The sequence below is a fragment of the Oncorhynchus mykiss genome, chromosome 17 (assembly GCF_057628025.1).
Source record: "Oncorhynchus mykiss isolate SJ-2025 chromosome 17, ASM5762802v1, whole genome shotgun sequence".
Classification (NCBI taxonomy): domain Eukaryota; kingdom Metazoa; phylum Chordata; class Actinopteri; order Salmoniformes; family Salmonidae; genus Oncorhynchus; species Oncorhynchus mykiss.
The window spans coordinates 4,235,655-4,247,500 of record NC_143038.1 but is presented as its reverse complement, the minus strand read 5'-3'; the positions used below and the strand labels follow the sequence as shown (position 1 = coordinate 4,247,500).

General features: G+C 46.9%; 1 protein-coding gene across 1 annotated transcript in view; it reads right to left on the bottom strand.

Annotated features, from left to right (window-relative positions):
- Window positions 1–11,465, bottom strand: part of LOC110493483 (BCL11 transcription factor A) — a 62,145-nt gene extending 50,680 nt beyond the window's left edge. Inside the window, exons 1-2 of the mRNA XM_090204554.1 lie at window positions 10,907–11,465; window positions 7,801–8,208 (exon numbers count right to left, since the gene is read on the bottom strand). Of these exons, the coding sequence (XP_090060680.1) occupies window positions 7,801–8,208; window positions 10,907–10,961 (463 nt within the window). The 5' untranslated portion in view covers window positions 10,962–11,465. The remainder of the gene's footprint in view (window positions 1–7,800; window positions 8,209–10,906) is intronic.
- Between the last annotated feature and the right edge of the window lie 381 nt (window positions 11,466–11,846).

Below are 11,846 nucleotides of genomic sequence, written 5' to 3'. Positions count from 1 at the left end.
TGTTTGGTCAAAATATGATGTCTTTCCTTCCTTAAAGGGAAGGTTTGGTGGGGTGTTGGATGGTTATAATTTGAGTCCATTTTTTCCTTAATAAAGGGAAGGTTTGATGGGGTGTTGGATGGTTAAAATGTGAGTCCGTTTCTTCCTTAAAGGGAAGGTTTGGTGTGGTGTTGGACGGTTAAAATGTGAGTCCTTTTTCTGTGCCTGACCATGTATGTGTCTGTGCCTGGCCATGTCTGTGTCTGTGCCTGACCCTGCCTGTGTCTGTGCCTGACCCTGTCTGTGTCTGACCATGTCTGTGCCTGACCCTGCCTGTGCCTGACCATGTATGTGTCTGTGCCTGGCCATGTCTGTGTCTGTGCCTGGCCATGTCTGTGTCTGTGCCTGGCCATGTCTGTGCCTGACCCTGCCTGTGCCTGACCATGTATGTGTCTGTGCCTGGCCATGTCTGTGTCTGTGCCTGGCCATGTCTGTGTCTGTGCCTGGCCATGTCTGTGTCTGTGCCTGCCTGTGCCTGACCATGTATGTGTCTGTGCCTGGCCATGTCTGTGTCTGTGCCTGGCCATGTCTGTGTCTGTGCCTGGCCATGTCTGTGTCTGTGCCTGGCCATGTCTGTGTCTGTGCCTGGCCATGTCTGTGTCTGACCATGTCTGTGCCTGACCCTGTCTGTGTCTGTGCCTGGCCATGTCTGTGTCTGTGCCTGGCCATGTCTGTGTCTGACCATGTCTGTGCCTGACCCTGTCTGTGCCTGTGCCTGACCATGTCTGTGTCTGTGCCTGGCCATGTCTGTGCCTGACCATGTCTGTGTCTGTGCCTGACCCTGTCAGTGCCTGACCCTGTCTGTGTCTGTGCCTGACCCTGTCTGTGCCTGACCATGTCAGTGTCTGTGCCTGACCCTGTCTGTGCCTGACCATGTCTGTGTCTGTGCCTGGCCATGTCTGTGCCTGACCATGTCTGTCTGTGCCTGACCCTGTCAGTGCCTGACCCTGTCTGTGTCTGTGCCTGACCCTGTCTGTGCCTGACCATGTCAGTGTCTGTGCCTGACCCTGTCTGTGTCTGACCATGTCTGTGTCTGTGTCTGACCATGTCTGTGTCTGTGTCTGACCATGTCTGTGCCTGACCATGTCAGTGTCTGTGTCTGACCCTGTCTGTGTCTGACCATGTCTGTGTCTGTGTCTGACCATGTCTTTGCCTGACCATGTCTGCGTCTGTGTCTGACCCTGTCTGTGTCTGTGCCTGACCCTGTCTGCGTCTGTGCCTGACCATGTCTGTGCCTGACCCTGTCTGTGCCTGACCATGTCTGTGTCTGACCATGTCTGTGTCTGTGTCTGACCATGTCTGTGTCTGTGCCTGACCCTGTCTGTGTCTGACCATGTCTGTGTCTGTGTCTGACCATGTCAGTGTCTGACCATGTCTGTGCCTGACCATGTCTGTGTCTGACCATGTCTGTGTCTGTGTCTGACCATGTCTGTGTCTGTGCCTGACCCTGTCTGTGTCTGACCATGTCTGTGTCTGTGTCTGACCATGTCTGTGCCTGACCCTGTCTGTGTCTGACCATGTCTGTGCCTGACCATGTCAGTGTCTGTGTCTGACCATGTCTGTGCCTGACCATGTCTGTGCCTGACCCTGTCTGTGTCTGTGCCTGACCCTGTCTGTGTCTGTGCCTGACCCTGTCTGTGCCTGACCCTGTCTGTGTCTGACCATGTCTGTGTCTGTGTCTGACCATGTCTGTGCCTGACCCTGTCTGTGTCTGACCATGTCTGTGCCTGACCATGTCAGTGTCTGTGTCTGACCATGTCTGTGCCTGACCATGTCTGTGCCTGACCCTGTCTGTGTCTGACCATGTCTGTGCCTGACCCTGTCTGTGTCTGACCATGTCTGTGTCTGACCATGTCTGTGCCTGACCCTGTCTGTGTCTGACCATGTCTGTGTCTGTGTCTGACCATGTCTGTGCCTGACCATGTCTGTGTCTGTGTCTGACCATGTCTGTGTCTGACCATGTCTGTGTCTGTGTCTGACCATGTCTGTGCCTGACCCTGTCTGTGCCTGACCATGTCTGTGTCTGTGTCTGACCATGTCTGTGTCTGACCATGTCTGTGTCTGACCATGTCTGTGCCTGACCCTGTCTGTGCCTGACCATGTCTGTGTCTGTGTCTGACCATGTCTGTGTCTGACCATGTCTGTGCCTGACCCTGTCTGTGCCTGACCATGTCTGTGTCTGTGTCTGACCATGTCTGTGCCTGACCCTGTCTGTGTCTGACCATGTCTGTGTCTGTGTCTGACCATGTCTGTGTCTGACCATGTCTGTGCCTGACCCTGTCTGTGCCTGACCATGTCTGTGTCTGTGTCTGACCATGTCTGTGTCTGACCATGTCTGTGTCTGACCATGTCTGTGCCTGACCATGTCTGTGTCTGACCATGTCTGTGTCTGTGTCTGACCATGTCTGTGCCTGACCCTGTCTGTGTCTGTGTCTGACCATGTCTGTGCCTGACCATGTCTGTGTCTGTGTCTGACCATGTCTGTGCCTGACCATGTCTGTGTCTGTGTCTGACCATGTCTGTGCCTGACCATGTCTGTGTCTGTGTCTGACCATGTCTGTGCCTGACCATGTCTGTGTCTGTGTCTGACCATGTCTGTGCCTGACCATGTCTGTGTCTGACCATGTCTGTGCCTGACCCTGTCTGTGTCTGTGTCTGACCATGTCTGTGCCTGACCATGTCTGTGTCTGTGTCTGACCATGTCTGTGCCTGACCATGTCTGTGTCTGTGTCTGACCATGTCTGTGCCTGACCATGTCTGTGTCTGACCATGTCTGTGCCTGACCATGTCTGTGTCTGTGTCTGACCATGTCTGTGTCTGACCATGTCTGTGCCTGTGCCTGACCATGTCAGTGTCTGTGTCTGACCCTGTCTGTGCCTGACCCTGTCTGTGTCTGACCATGTCTGTGTCTGTGTCTGACCATGTCTGTGCCTGACCATGTCTGCGTCTGTGTCTGACCATGTCTGTGTCTGTGCCTGACCATGTCTGCGTCTGTGCCTGACCCTGTCTGTGTCTGACCATGTCTGTGTCTGTGTCTGACCATGTCTGTGTCTGACCATGTCTGTGTCTGTGTCTGACCATGTCAGTGTCTGTGCCTGACCCTGTCTGTGCCTGACCATGTCTGTGTCTGTGTCTGACCATGTCTGCGTCTGTGCCTGACCCTGTCTGTGTCTGACCATGTCTGTGTCTGACCATGTCTGTGTCTGTGTCTGACCATGTCAGTGTCTGTGCCTGACCCTGTCTGTGCCTGACCATGTCTGTGTCTGTGTCTGACCATGTCTGTGTCTGACCATGTCTGTGTCTGTGTCTGACCATGTCAGTGTCTGTGCCTGACCCTGTCTGTGCCTGACCATGTCTGTGCCTGACCCTGTCTGTGCCTGACCCTGTCTGTGCCTGACCATGTCTGTGCCTGACCCTGTCTGTGCCTGACCATGTCAGTGTCTGTGTCTGACCATGTCTGTGTCTGTGTCTGACCATGTCTGTGTCTGTGCCTGACCATGTCTGTGCCTGACCATGTCTGTGTTTGACCATGTCTGCGACTGTGTCTGACCATGTCTGTGTCTGTGTCTGACCCTGTCTGTGCCTGACCATGTCTGTGTCTGACCATGTCTGCGTCTGTGTCTGACCATGTCTGTGTCTGTGTCTGACCCTGTCTGTGTCTCTGTCTGTGCCTGACCCTGTCTGTGTCTATGTCGGACCATGTGTCTGTGCCTGACCCTGTCTGTGTCTGACCCTGAGCCTGTCTGTGTCTGACCCTGTGTCTGTGCCTGACCCTGTCTGTGTCTCTGTCTGTGTCTGACCCTGAGCCTGTCTGTGTCCTTCTGATCATCTGCTCTGTTTATAATGTGGAGCCGCCCTGTGTGTCCCTGTGCATATCTTAAGTTGTTTATCATGCAAATGGGGGTACGCTGTTCTGTTCTGTCTGCTCCTCCTAATGGTCCATAACACAAACAAACACACACACACACATACAGGATTACATTTTTCATAGAGACATCAGCACTGTTGGACTCTGCATTTCAAAAAGGGGATTGTGTGTGTGTGTGTGTGTGTGTGTGTGTGTGTGTGTGTGTGTGTGTGTGTGTGTGTGTGTGTGTGTGTGTGTGTGTGTGGCTGTGGCTCTCTCTCTCTCTCTCACTATCTCTATCTCTCTCTCTTTATCTCTCTCTCTCTCTGGACAAGGAGGATAGCAACAAACTCATAAATGAGCGTGAGGATGACGAAGAACGCCTTCATCAATCTCACTTCACGCAACACCACACACAAGCACAAACACACTCACACCACACACACTCACACCACACACACTCACACACACACTCACACATGATCCATTAGGCTTGTACTGTTAATAACAGGCCATTGCATAACGTTAGTGACCCAGTGATATCATGTGGAGACGTTACGCATCATGATCTAAATGAGCATAGAAAGATTGTAGAGGCAGCTGACTAGAGCCAAGAGGCATAGTGGGTGTGTGTGTGTGTGTGTGTGTGTGTGTGTGTGTGTGTGTGTGTGTGTGTGTGTGTGTGTGTGTGTGTGTGTGTGTGTGTATGTGTGTGTGTTGCTTAACAAACAGATGCATAATTACTGATAAAATACAAGAGGTCATTAGATTTGACAGAATAGAGGATAACTAGACCACAGCCCAACACAGATAGCATAGTGACATAGCCACTGTATTGTACATGGAGCTATATCTAGGCCTATGGGGTCCATACCAACAGACACTGTATTGTACATTAAAGGGATACTTCGGGATTTTGGCAATGAGTCCATTTATCTACTTCCCCCGAGTCAGATGAACTCGTGGATACCATTTATACGTCTCTGTGTTCAGTATGAAGGAAGTTAGAGTTAGTTTCGGGAGCTAATGCTAACTAGCGTAATGACTGGAGTCATTACACTAACACTAGTTAGTAATTGAGCTACCGATAGTTAGCAACTTCCTTCAAATCGCACGCAGAGATGTAAAAAGGGTATCCACAAGATCATTAGACTCAGGGGAAGTACTGTAGATAAAGGGCCTCATTGCCAAAATCCCAAAATAACCCTTTATGCTATATCAAGGTCTTTGAGGTCCATACCAATAGACACTGTGTTGTACAGGGAGCTGTGTGTTTACCTATACCCCACTGTGTTGTACAGGGAGCTGTGTGTTTACCTATACCCCACTGTGTTGTACAGGGAGCTGTGTGTTTACCTATACCCCACTGTATTGTACATGGAGCTGTGTGTTTGCCTATACCCCACTGTATTGTACATGGAGCTGTGTGTTTGCCTATACCCCACTGTATTGTACAGGGAGCTGTGTGTTTACCTATACCCCACTGTATTGTACATGGAGCTGTGTGTTTACCTATACCCCACTGTATTGTACATGGAGCTGTGTGTTTACCTATACCCCACTGTATTGTACATGGAGCTGTGTGTTTGCCTATACCCCACTGTATTGTACAGGGAGCTGTGTGTTTACCTATACCCCACTGTATTGTACATGGAGCTGTGTGTTTGCCTATACCCCACTGTATTGTACAGGGAGCTGTGTGTTTGCCTATACTCCACTGTATTGTACATGGAGCTGTGTGTTTGCCTATACCCCACTGTATTGTACAGGGAGCTGTGTGTTTGCCTATACCCCACTGTATTGTACATGGAGCTGTGTGTTTACCTATACCCCACTGTATTGTACATGGAGCTGTGTGTTTGCCTATACCCCACTGTATTGTACATGGAGCTGTGTGTTTACCTATACCCCACTGTATTGTACATGGAGCTGTGTGTTTACCTATACCCCACTGTATTGTACAGGGAGCTGTGTGTTTACCTATACCCCACTGTGTTGTACATGGAGCTGTGTGTTTACCTATACCCCACTGTGTTGTACATGGAGCTGTGTGTTTACCTATACCCCACTGTGTTGTACATGGAGCTGTGTGTTTACCTATACCCCACTGTGTTGTACATGGAGCTGTGTGTTTACCTATACCCCACTGTGTTGTACATGGAGCTGTGTGTTTACCTATACCCCACTGTATTGTACATGGAGCTGTGTGTTTACCTATACCCCACTGTATTGTACATGGAGCTGTGTGCTTACCTATACCCCACTGTGTTGTACAGGGAGCTGTGTGTTTACCTATACCCCACTGTGTTGTACATGGAGCTGTGTGTTTACCTATACCCCACTGTGTTGTACATGGAGCTGTGTGTTTACCTATACCCCACTGTGTTGTACATGGAGCTGTGTGCTTACCTATACCCCACTGTATTGTACATGGAGCTGTGTGTTTGCCTATACCCCACTGTGTTGTACATGGAGCTGTGTGTTTACCTATACCCCACTGTGTTGTACATGGAGCTGTGTGTTTGCCTATACCCCACTGTATTGTACATGGAGCTGTGTGTTTGCCTATACCCCACTGTATTGTACATGGAGCTGTGTGCTTACCTATACCCCACTGTGTTGTACATGGAGCTGTGTGTTTGCCTATTGGGTATTTGTCATTTGGAGAACCCTCACTGATAAAACATTGAACTGAAAACCAGCCTCACCTCCACAGAAGCATTGATAAGTTCAATGCAGCACACTACGTTTCTTTATACTAAAGCCCGCATTCATAGACATAATTGTTTTTAGAAATGTTTATAATAACTCAAAAAGGAAAATTAAACCGTCAAACACACAAAGTTCATTTCCACCAACGTCTGTAAGACAGAACTATTTGTTTGAGCTGCTCATCATGGTTTTTTCTCTCGCTTGCTTCATTTAGCTGTGGTTAGACAACCGCCGTAAGAAGTCCTTAATTAACTAAATGAAGACTAAGAGAACCCTGACAATTAGCGGCTCGAGTAGGATTCCTCAAATAAATGCCTCTTCCTTGACAGTTCACCGTAATTACTTTCCTACACTTTTTTAAAAATGTATTTTATATTTTAGCGCCAGAGTATGAGTTGGCAGGCATGTATTTGAGGGGAAGAGATATGTCTCTGTGAAAACCACAGCGAGATGGAGATACATCTAGCGAGACCACATGAGACGGAAACTAGGCTTGCGTCCCAAGTGGCACTCTATTCCCTATACAGTGCACTACTTTTGATCAGAGCCCACTATATACGGGCCCTGTATCAAAAGTAGTGGACTATTTAGGGAACATGGTTCCTTTTGGGACGCAGCCCTTTCTCTCTTTTTCCGTCTCTCTCTCTCTCCCTCTCTCTTTCTTTAGGAGAGCAGAATGGGAGTTATATTGGGCTTCTATCCCCATTGCAGAGATAAACTCAACGACCCGACACCCAGCAGTGCAGCAAGAACATCATATCTCGTGGATATCCATCGCCACCAGTCAAAATTGAACCCAACTCGAAGTCCATCTGCTCTGAGCAGTTTGGACTGTAAAATCCTTTTTGTGGTCTATGATCCAATAACCTTGCTTTTAAGCGTCACCAAAACAAAGGCACTTACTCACAACTAGGGTTGTAAAATTCCCAGGTTTTCACAAAACAATCCCGTTGGGAGAACAACGGTTTGAGGAATCCCTGTTTATTCCTTCCTGATTCCGGGATTCCTCCAACCTGGATTTCTGGAAACCTTAGGGATTTTGCAACCCTACTCACAACGTTAAAGTACCATCCAAGTATCGTCAACACCCAAACCTTACAGTAAACCTCAGACCCAAACACCTTGCTTGTCGCTTAAGTTCTTTACATCGGCAGCCCTATTTGTTACGATCGTCATCATCGTCGTAATGGTGACGTCATTACCTGTGATATTCTCCTGCTTGGGGATAATTCCGTGGATGGGCGTCGATAAACAATCCTCATCATCGTTGCGCGGCGACACCTGAACGGCTACCTCCAAGGGGCGCCTCGACGGGTGTTTGTCTCGGCATTTGTTTGAGGAGGGACGGGGCGAGGCGAGGGGAACCGCGGAGGGCGACCGCCTGTGCCCGTCGTCTAACGTCTTGTCCGTGCAGGGGGCGCCGCGGCACTGCCGCCTCTTGTGCTCGATGAAGAGCAGGATGTGGGCAAGAGGGAAGCGGGCGTGGCACTGGCCACAGGTGAGCAGGTCCTGGTCCCCCTTGAGGAGGATCCTGTTGTCCCCATGCTGCCCCAGCCTGGGGTGGTCCTCGTGCTCCTCGTCTGGGGGGAGAACGGCCAACAGGGGCTCAGCTGGAGAGGGGAGATAGACAGTTACACTTCTATACAGAATACATGACAGGGTTGAAATCTACATAGAGGACTATGACATTTCATCCAAGGCAGCTGACAAACTATGGAGGAGAGTTAGATACTTAATAGACCGTGGACACAAAACACTGATTGAGAACTACACTCAAGTATCATTTCAAGGAAGAGTGAGACACGGTATATAGGTTATTATAGTGTTGCAAATCTGCATATGCATCTCTTGCTACCGTTTTTAGGACTATTATTACTGATAATATAGAAGGCACAACCAACGAAGAGAGGGGAATGAACATCCAGTAGCAGGCCCGTAGAATCATATTCGATTCTATCACAGTCCTATCGTTTTAACGACTAATATCAGTGTTATTGTCATGATGATTTCCAGTGTTATAATGAATATCACCATAATCTAGAAGGCACCTGTGGTTTATAGTGATTGCATTTCCAGGTGATGCACTGTCTTAGAAAAGGTATGAGAGACGGATTTGAAAGGGGGGAAGGAAGGAAGGAAAGTAGGGAGGAAGGAAGAAGACTTGGACAAGACTACAGCACTGTTTTTCAATAAGCCTGCCAGTGACACCGTTCAGTCAGCGTGCTGCTCGCTGCCTGAACGATTAAGGCGCTTGACCCTCTTTATTGTGCTGCCAATCTCGCGTTTTTAATGAACCTAACACCTCGGAGAATCAAAAAATAGATTCTAATTTGAGTTCAAGATGATTGGACCCCATTTCCGTTAAAAGTGCTGGGATCTCGTGAACCGAGGTTAGATATTGAGGGGTGTATGTGGAGTAGGTCCCTTATGTATACACGCAGTCAAGGAGCATTTTTTTTTAAAAATAGTTCATCTAGCTACAGTAAACAACATCTCGAGGCCCAACTGGGATGTTAAGATAAAATGTGATGAATTATCGCTGTCTGTTCTGAACCTTAAATTCTGTGTCGGGTCAGACGAGAAGGAGGCGGGGAGGAGGGGCTGAAGGAATATTTTTCCTTTTAATTTGTGTTGAATTCCTACAGCTTATGCTGTCAGGACATAGCAGTCTGACTGAGGCTCTGTGCGAAAAAGTCTACCTTCAAACGCAAATAATCAAATTTGTTGTATCGGCAAGAGTGAATAGGCATGCAATATGCTCTAGGGTCCAATGTGAGACTACTTAACTGAAAACTACGCATATCACAGAGGTCGCTCACAGTGGCCTATGGATGTTTGAAATGATGTCACATTTTGCCTACTGATCACTTCTTGCAGAAAATAAAACGTTCTCAGATGGCCATTGTTTTATCCATCTTCGAATGAAATGGAAAATACTGAATATCCTTGAAGAAATCTATTGAAATGATTCACTTTTAATTTATTTGGAATACTATAATAGGTCTATTGATTAGATATCACAGTGGCATAACAATGAACATCAAATATACGACCACGAACAACTGCGCTTGGTCTAGTAGGCAACGTAGACAAAGCAATAAAGTAGCCTAGATCAAGTTCAAGTTCATCGACGTGTATGTCCACAATCATATTCTGCCCCCTACCGGCACCGTCCATAGATATACTATAATTGAAGGCATTTGTTACGAGAACCTAATTTGCTTCCTCCGAGAATTGAATGGCAAAAGAGAAACAACCGGGTGGAAACATTGTAGCGATTTACACAATATGTGGAACAAAACTTTTTATATATATATATATATATATACGGAAAATCATATTATTTAAACTAGTTTCTAAATGATATAGCCCCCGGTAACGTAAAAAAAGGAAATGAGCACAGTTGAAATCATGCCATTATACACCACGGCATAAACAGCATAAAAGCAATATCTTATTGAATATACATGTATAACTCATAAATGACTCTAAAACACCACTTCAGTATGCCTGTCCAAATGTAATAGGTTATTGCATAAAAGCCTCCCGTGTCCCCTCTCTGAAAATTAACCTCTTCGTTAAATGTAACGTAGCGTCCAATAGTAGATGTAATCGAACGTCTCCAATTGTTCCAATGCTTATTGCATCCATTCACATTAACTCACGGTGTAAACGATAACAATGTAATTTGATCACTAGGTTATACGGGGGTGCAGTTATTCTTGGATCGTGAACTCCTATATCCCTCGATATCAACGCTGGCTACGTTCCACACACGAGGTCTTCTGTATGGGCTATGAGTATGTAAACACCCCGTTCTCCCCATTCAAAAAAAAAGAAAACATCTCTCGAAAAAAAATCTACGCTATCAAAACAAATAGTAATAACAAAGTGGAATTGCTTATTTGGGGATACACTTTGCTTTTCGTAGCGTATTCCATGTCGGAAACTGATATGACTAAATATAAATATTCACAGGATACCTTGATAGGCAAAAAGGTATCCCTCCACTACAGCCTAGATGTCCTTTAATAGCGAAAGAAGCCTGTGTTGTAGCATCGGCACATACATGTAAAATAGCCTTAGACGTTATTGTTTACCAAATATACAATATTTTCCAAGGTCCAACTTTTTTGGATAGAAAGTTATCCGATTCAATGACGGCGTTCTTGACACGCTTTTAGGTTATGTCCACGGGTCCGCGTCAAGTCCAGTTGCCCACAAACATTCTCCAAATACTTTGAGAAGAGGCTGCTGTGTGTTCTTGTTTACCAGATTATAAAAGAAGCAATTTTCAATTCTACTTACGCGAAAACTCCCGCTTGCTCAAGTGCTGGGGTTTGCCTTGCTTGCGGCGAGACATGTTGGTAAGTGGTGGCGTTCAGCTTAGTTCACATTGGCAGAGGCGTCCTACAACGTAATAGACTCCAGATAAAATGTCTTCATCGATGCGTTTGACATCCAAAAAAATGAATTATAGATCACATCACGATGACGCGCGGGGTACGGGCTGTGCGGCAGTCTTCATGACTTTTTTGCAAAGACAGAGAGAGGGATATGAGCAAAGCCCCCTGAGCTGCAAGTTCAAGTGCGGACGTGACGTTCCTACGAACTTGAACGTCAGTCGATGGATGGACATAGAGATACAACACATGGGCAGGGCAACGCTGGGGAGTAGGAGGTGGAGAAGGAATAACAAAACCAATGGACAGTCATTACTGGATCCGTATATGAAAAAAGAAAGGGACCCCGAAGACGCCAATGGACAGAGAGATCAGGGGGGCCGGGCCAATAGAGAAGGAGAGGGAGAGAGAGAGGTTGGAAATGAACGTGAACCTTGGGAGACAGCACATCCAAGTGGAAGGATTCTTGGCAACAAATATGGAGAAAATATAGGACCATTGCATATGATCATAAGAATAAATATGAACCATTACCCTATTACTGCATGGAAAACAACAATTTATAGTGGAGAGGAAAGGATGCGAGTGCACTTTACGGATCGATTTAATTGGATATAATAAAGTAAATAGTACTATTTAATTAATTTTGGACATCGATCTCCGTGCCTTCGGTAACCAATGGGTTAAAGAAACGTATGTTACAATGATACAGCCCGATAGGCTATACGCTTTATTAAATAGGCTATATTTAAGAATGTCATATTTTAGCAGTCCATAGGCTACCACCATATTTTAGCAGTCCATAGGCTACCACCATATTTTAGCAGTCCATAAGCTACCACCAT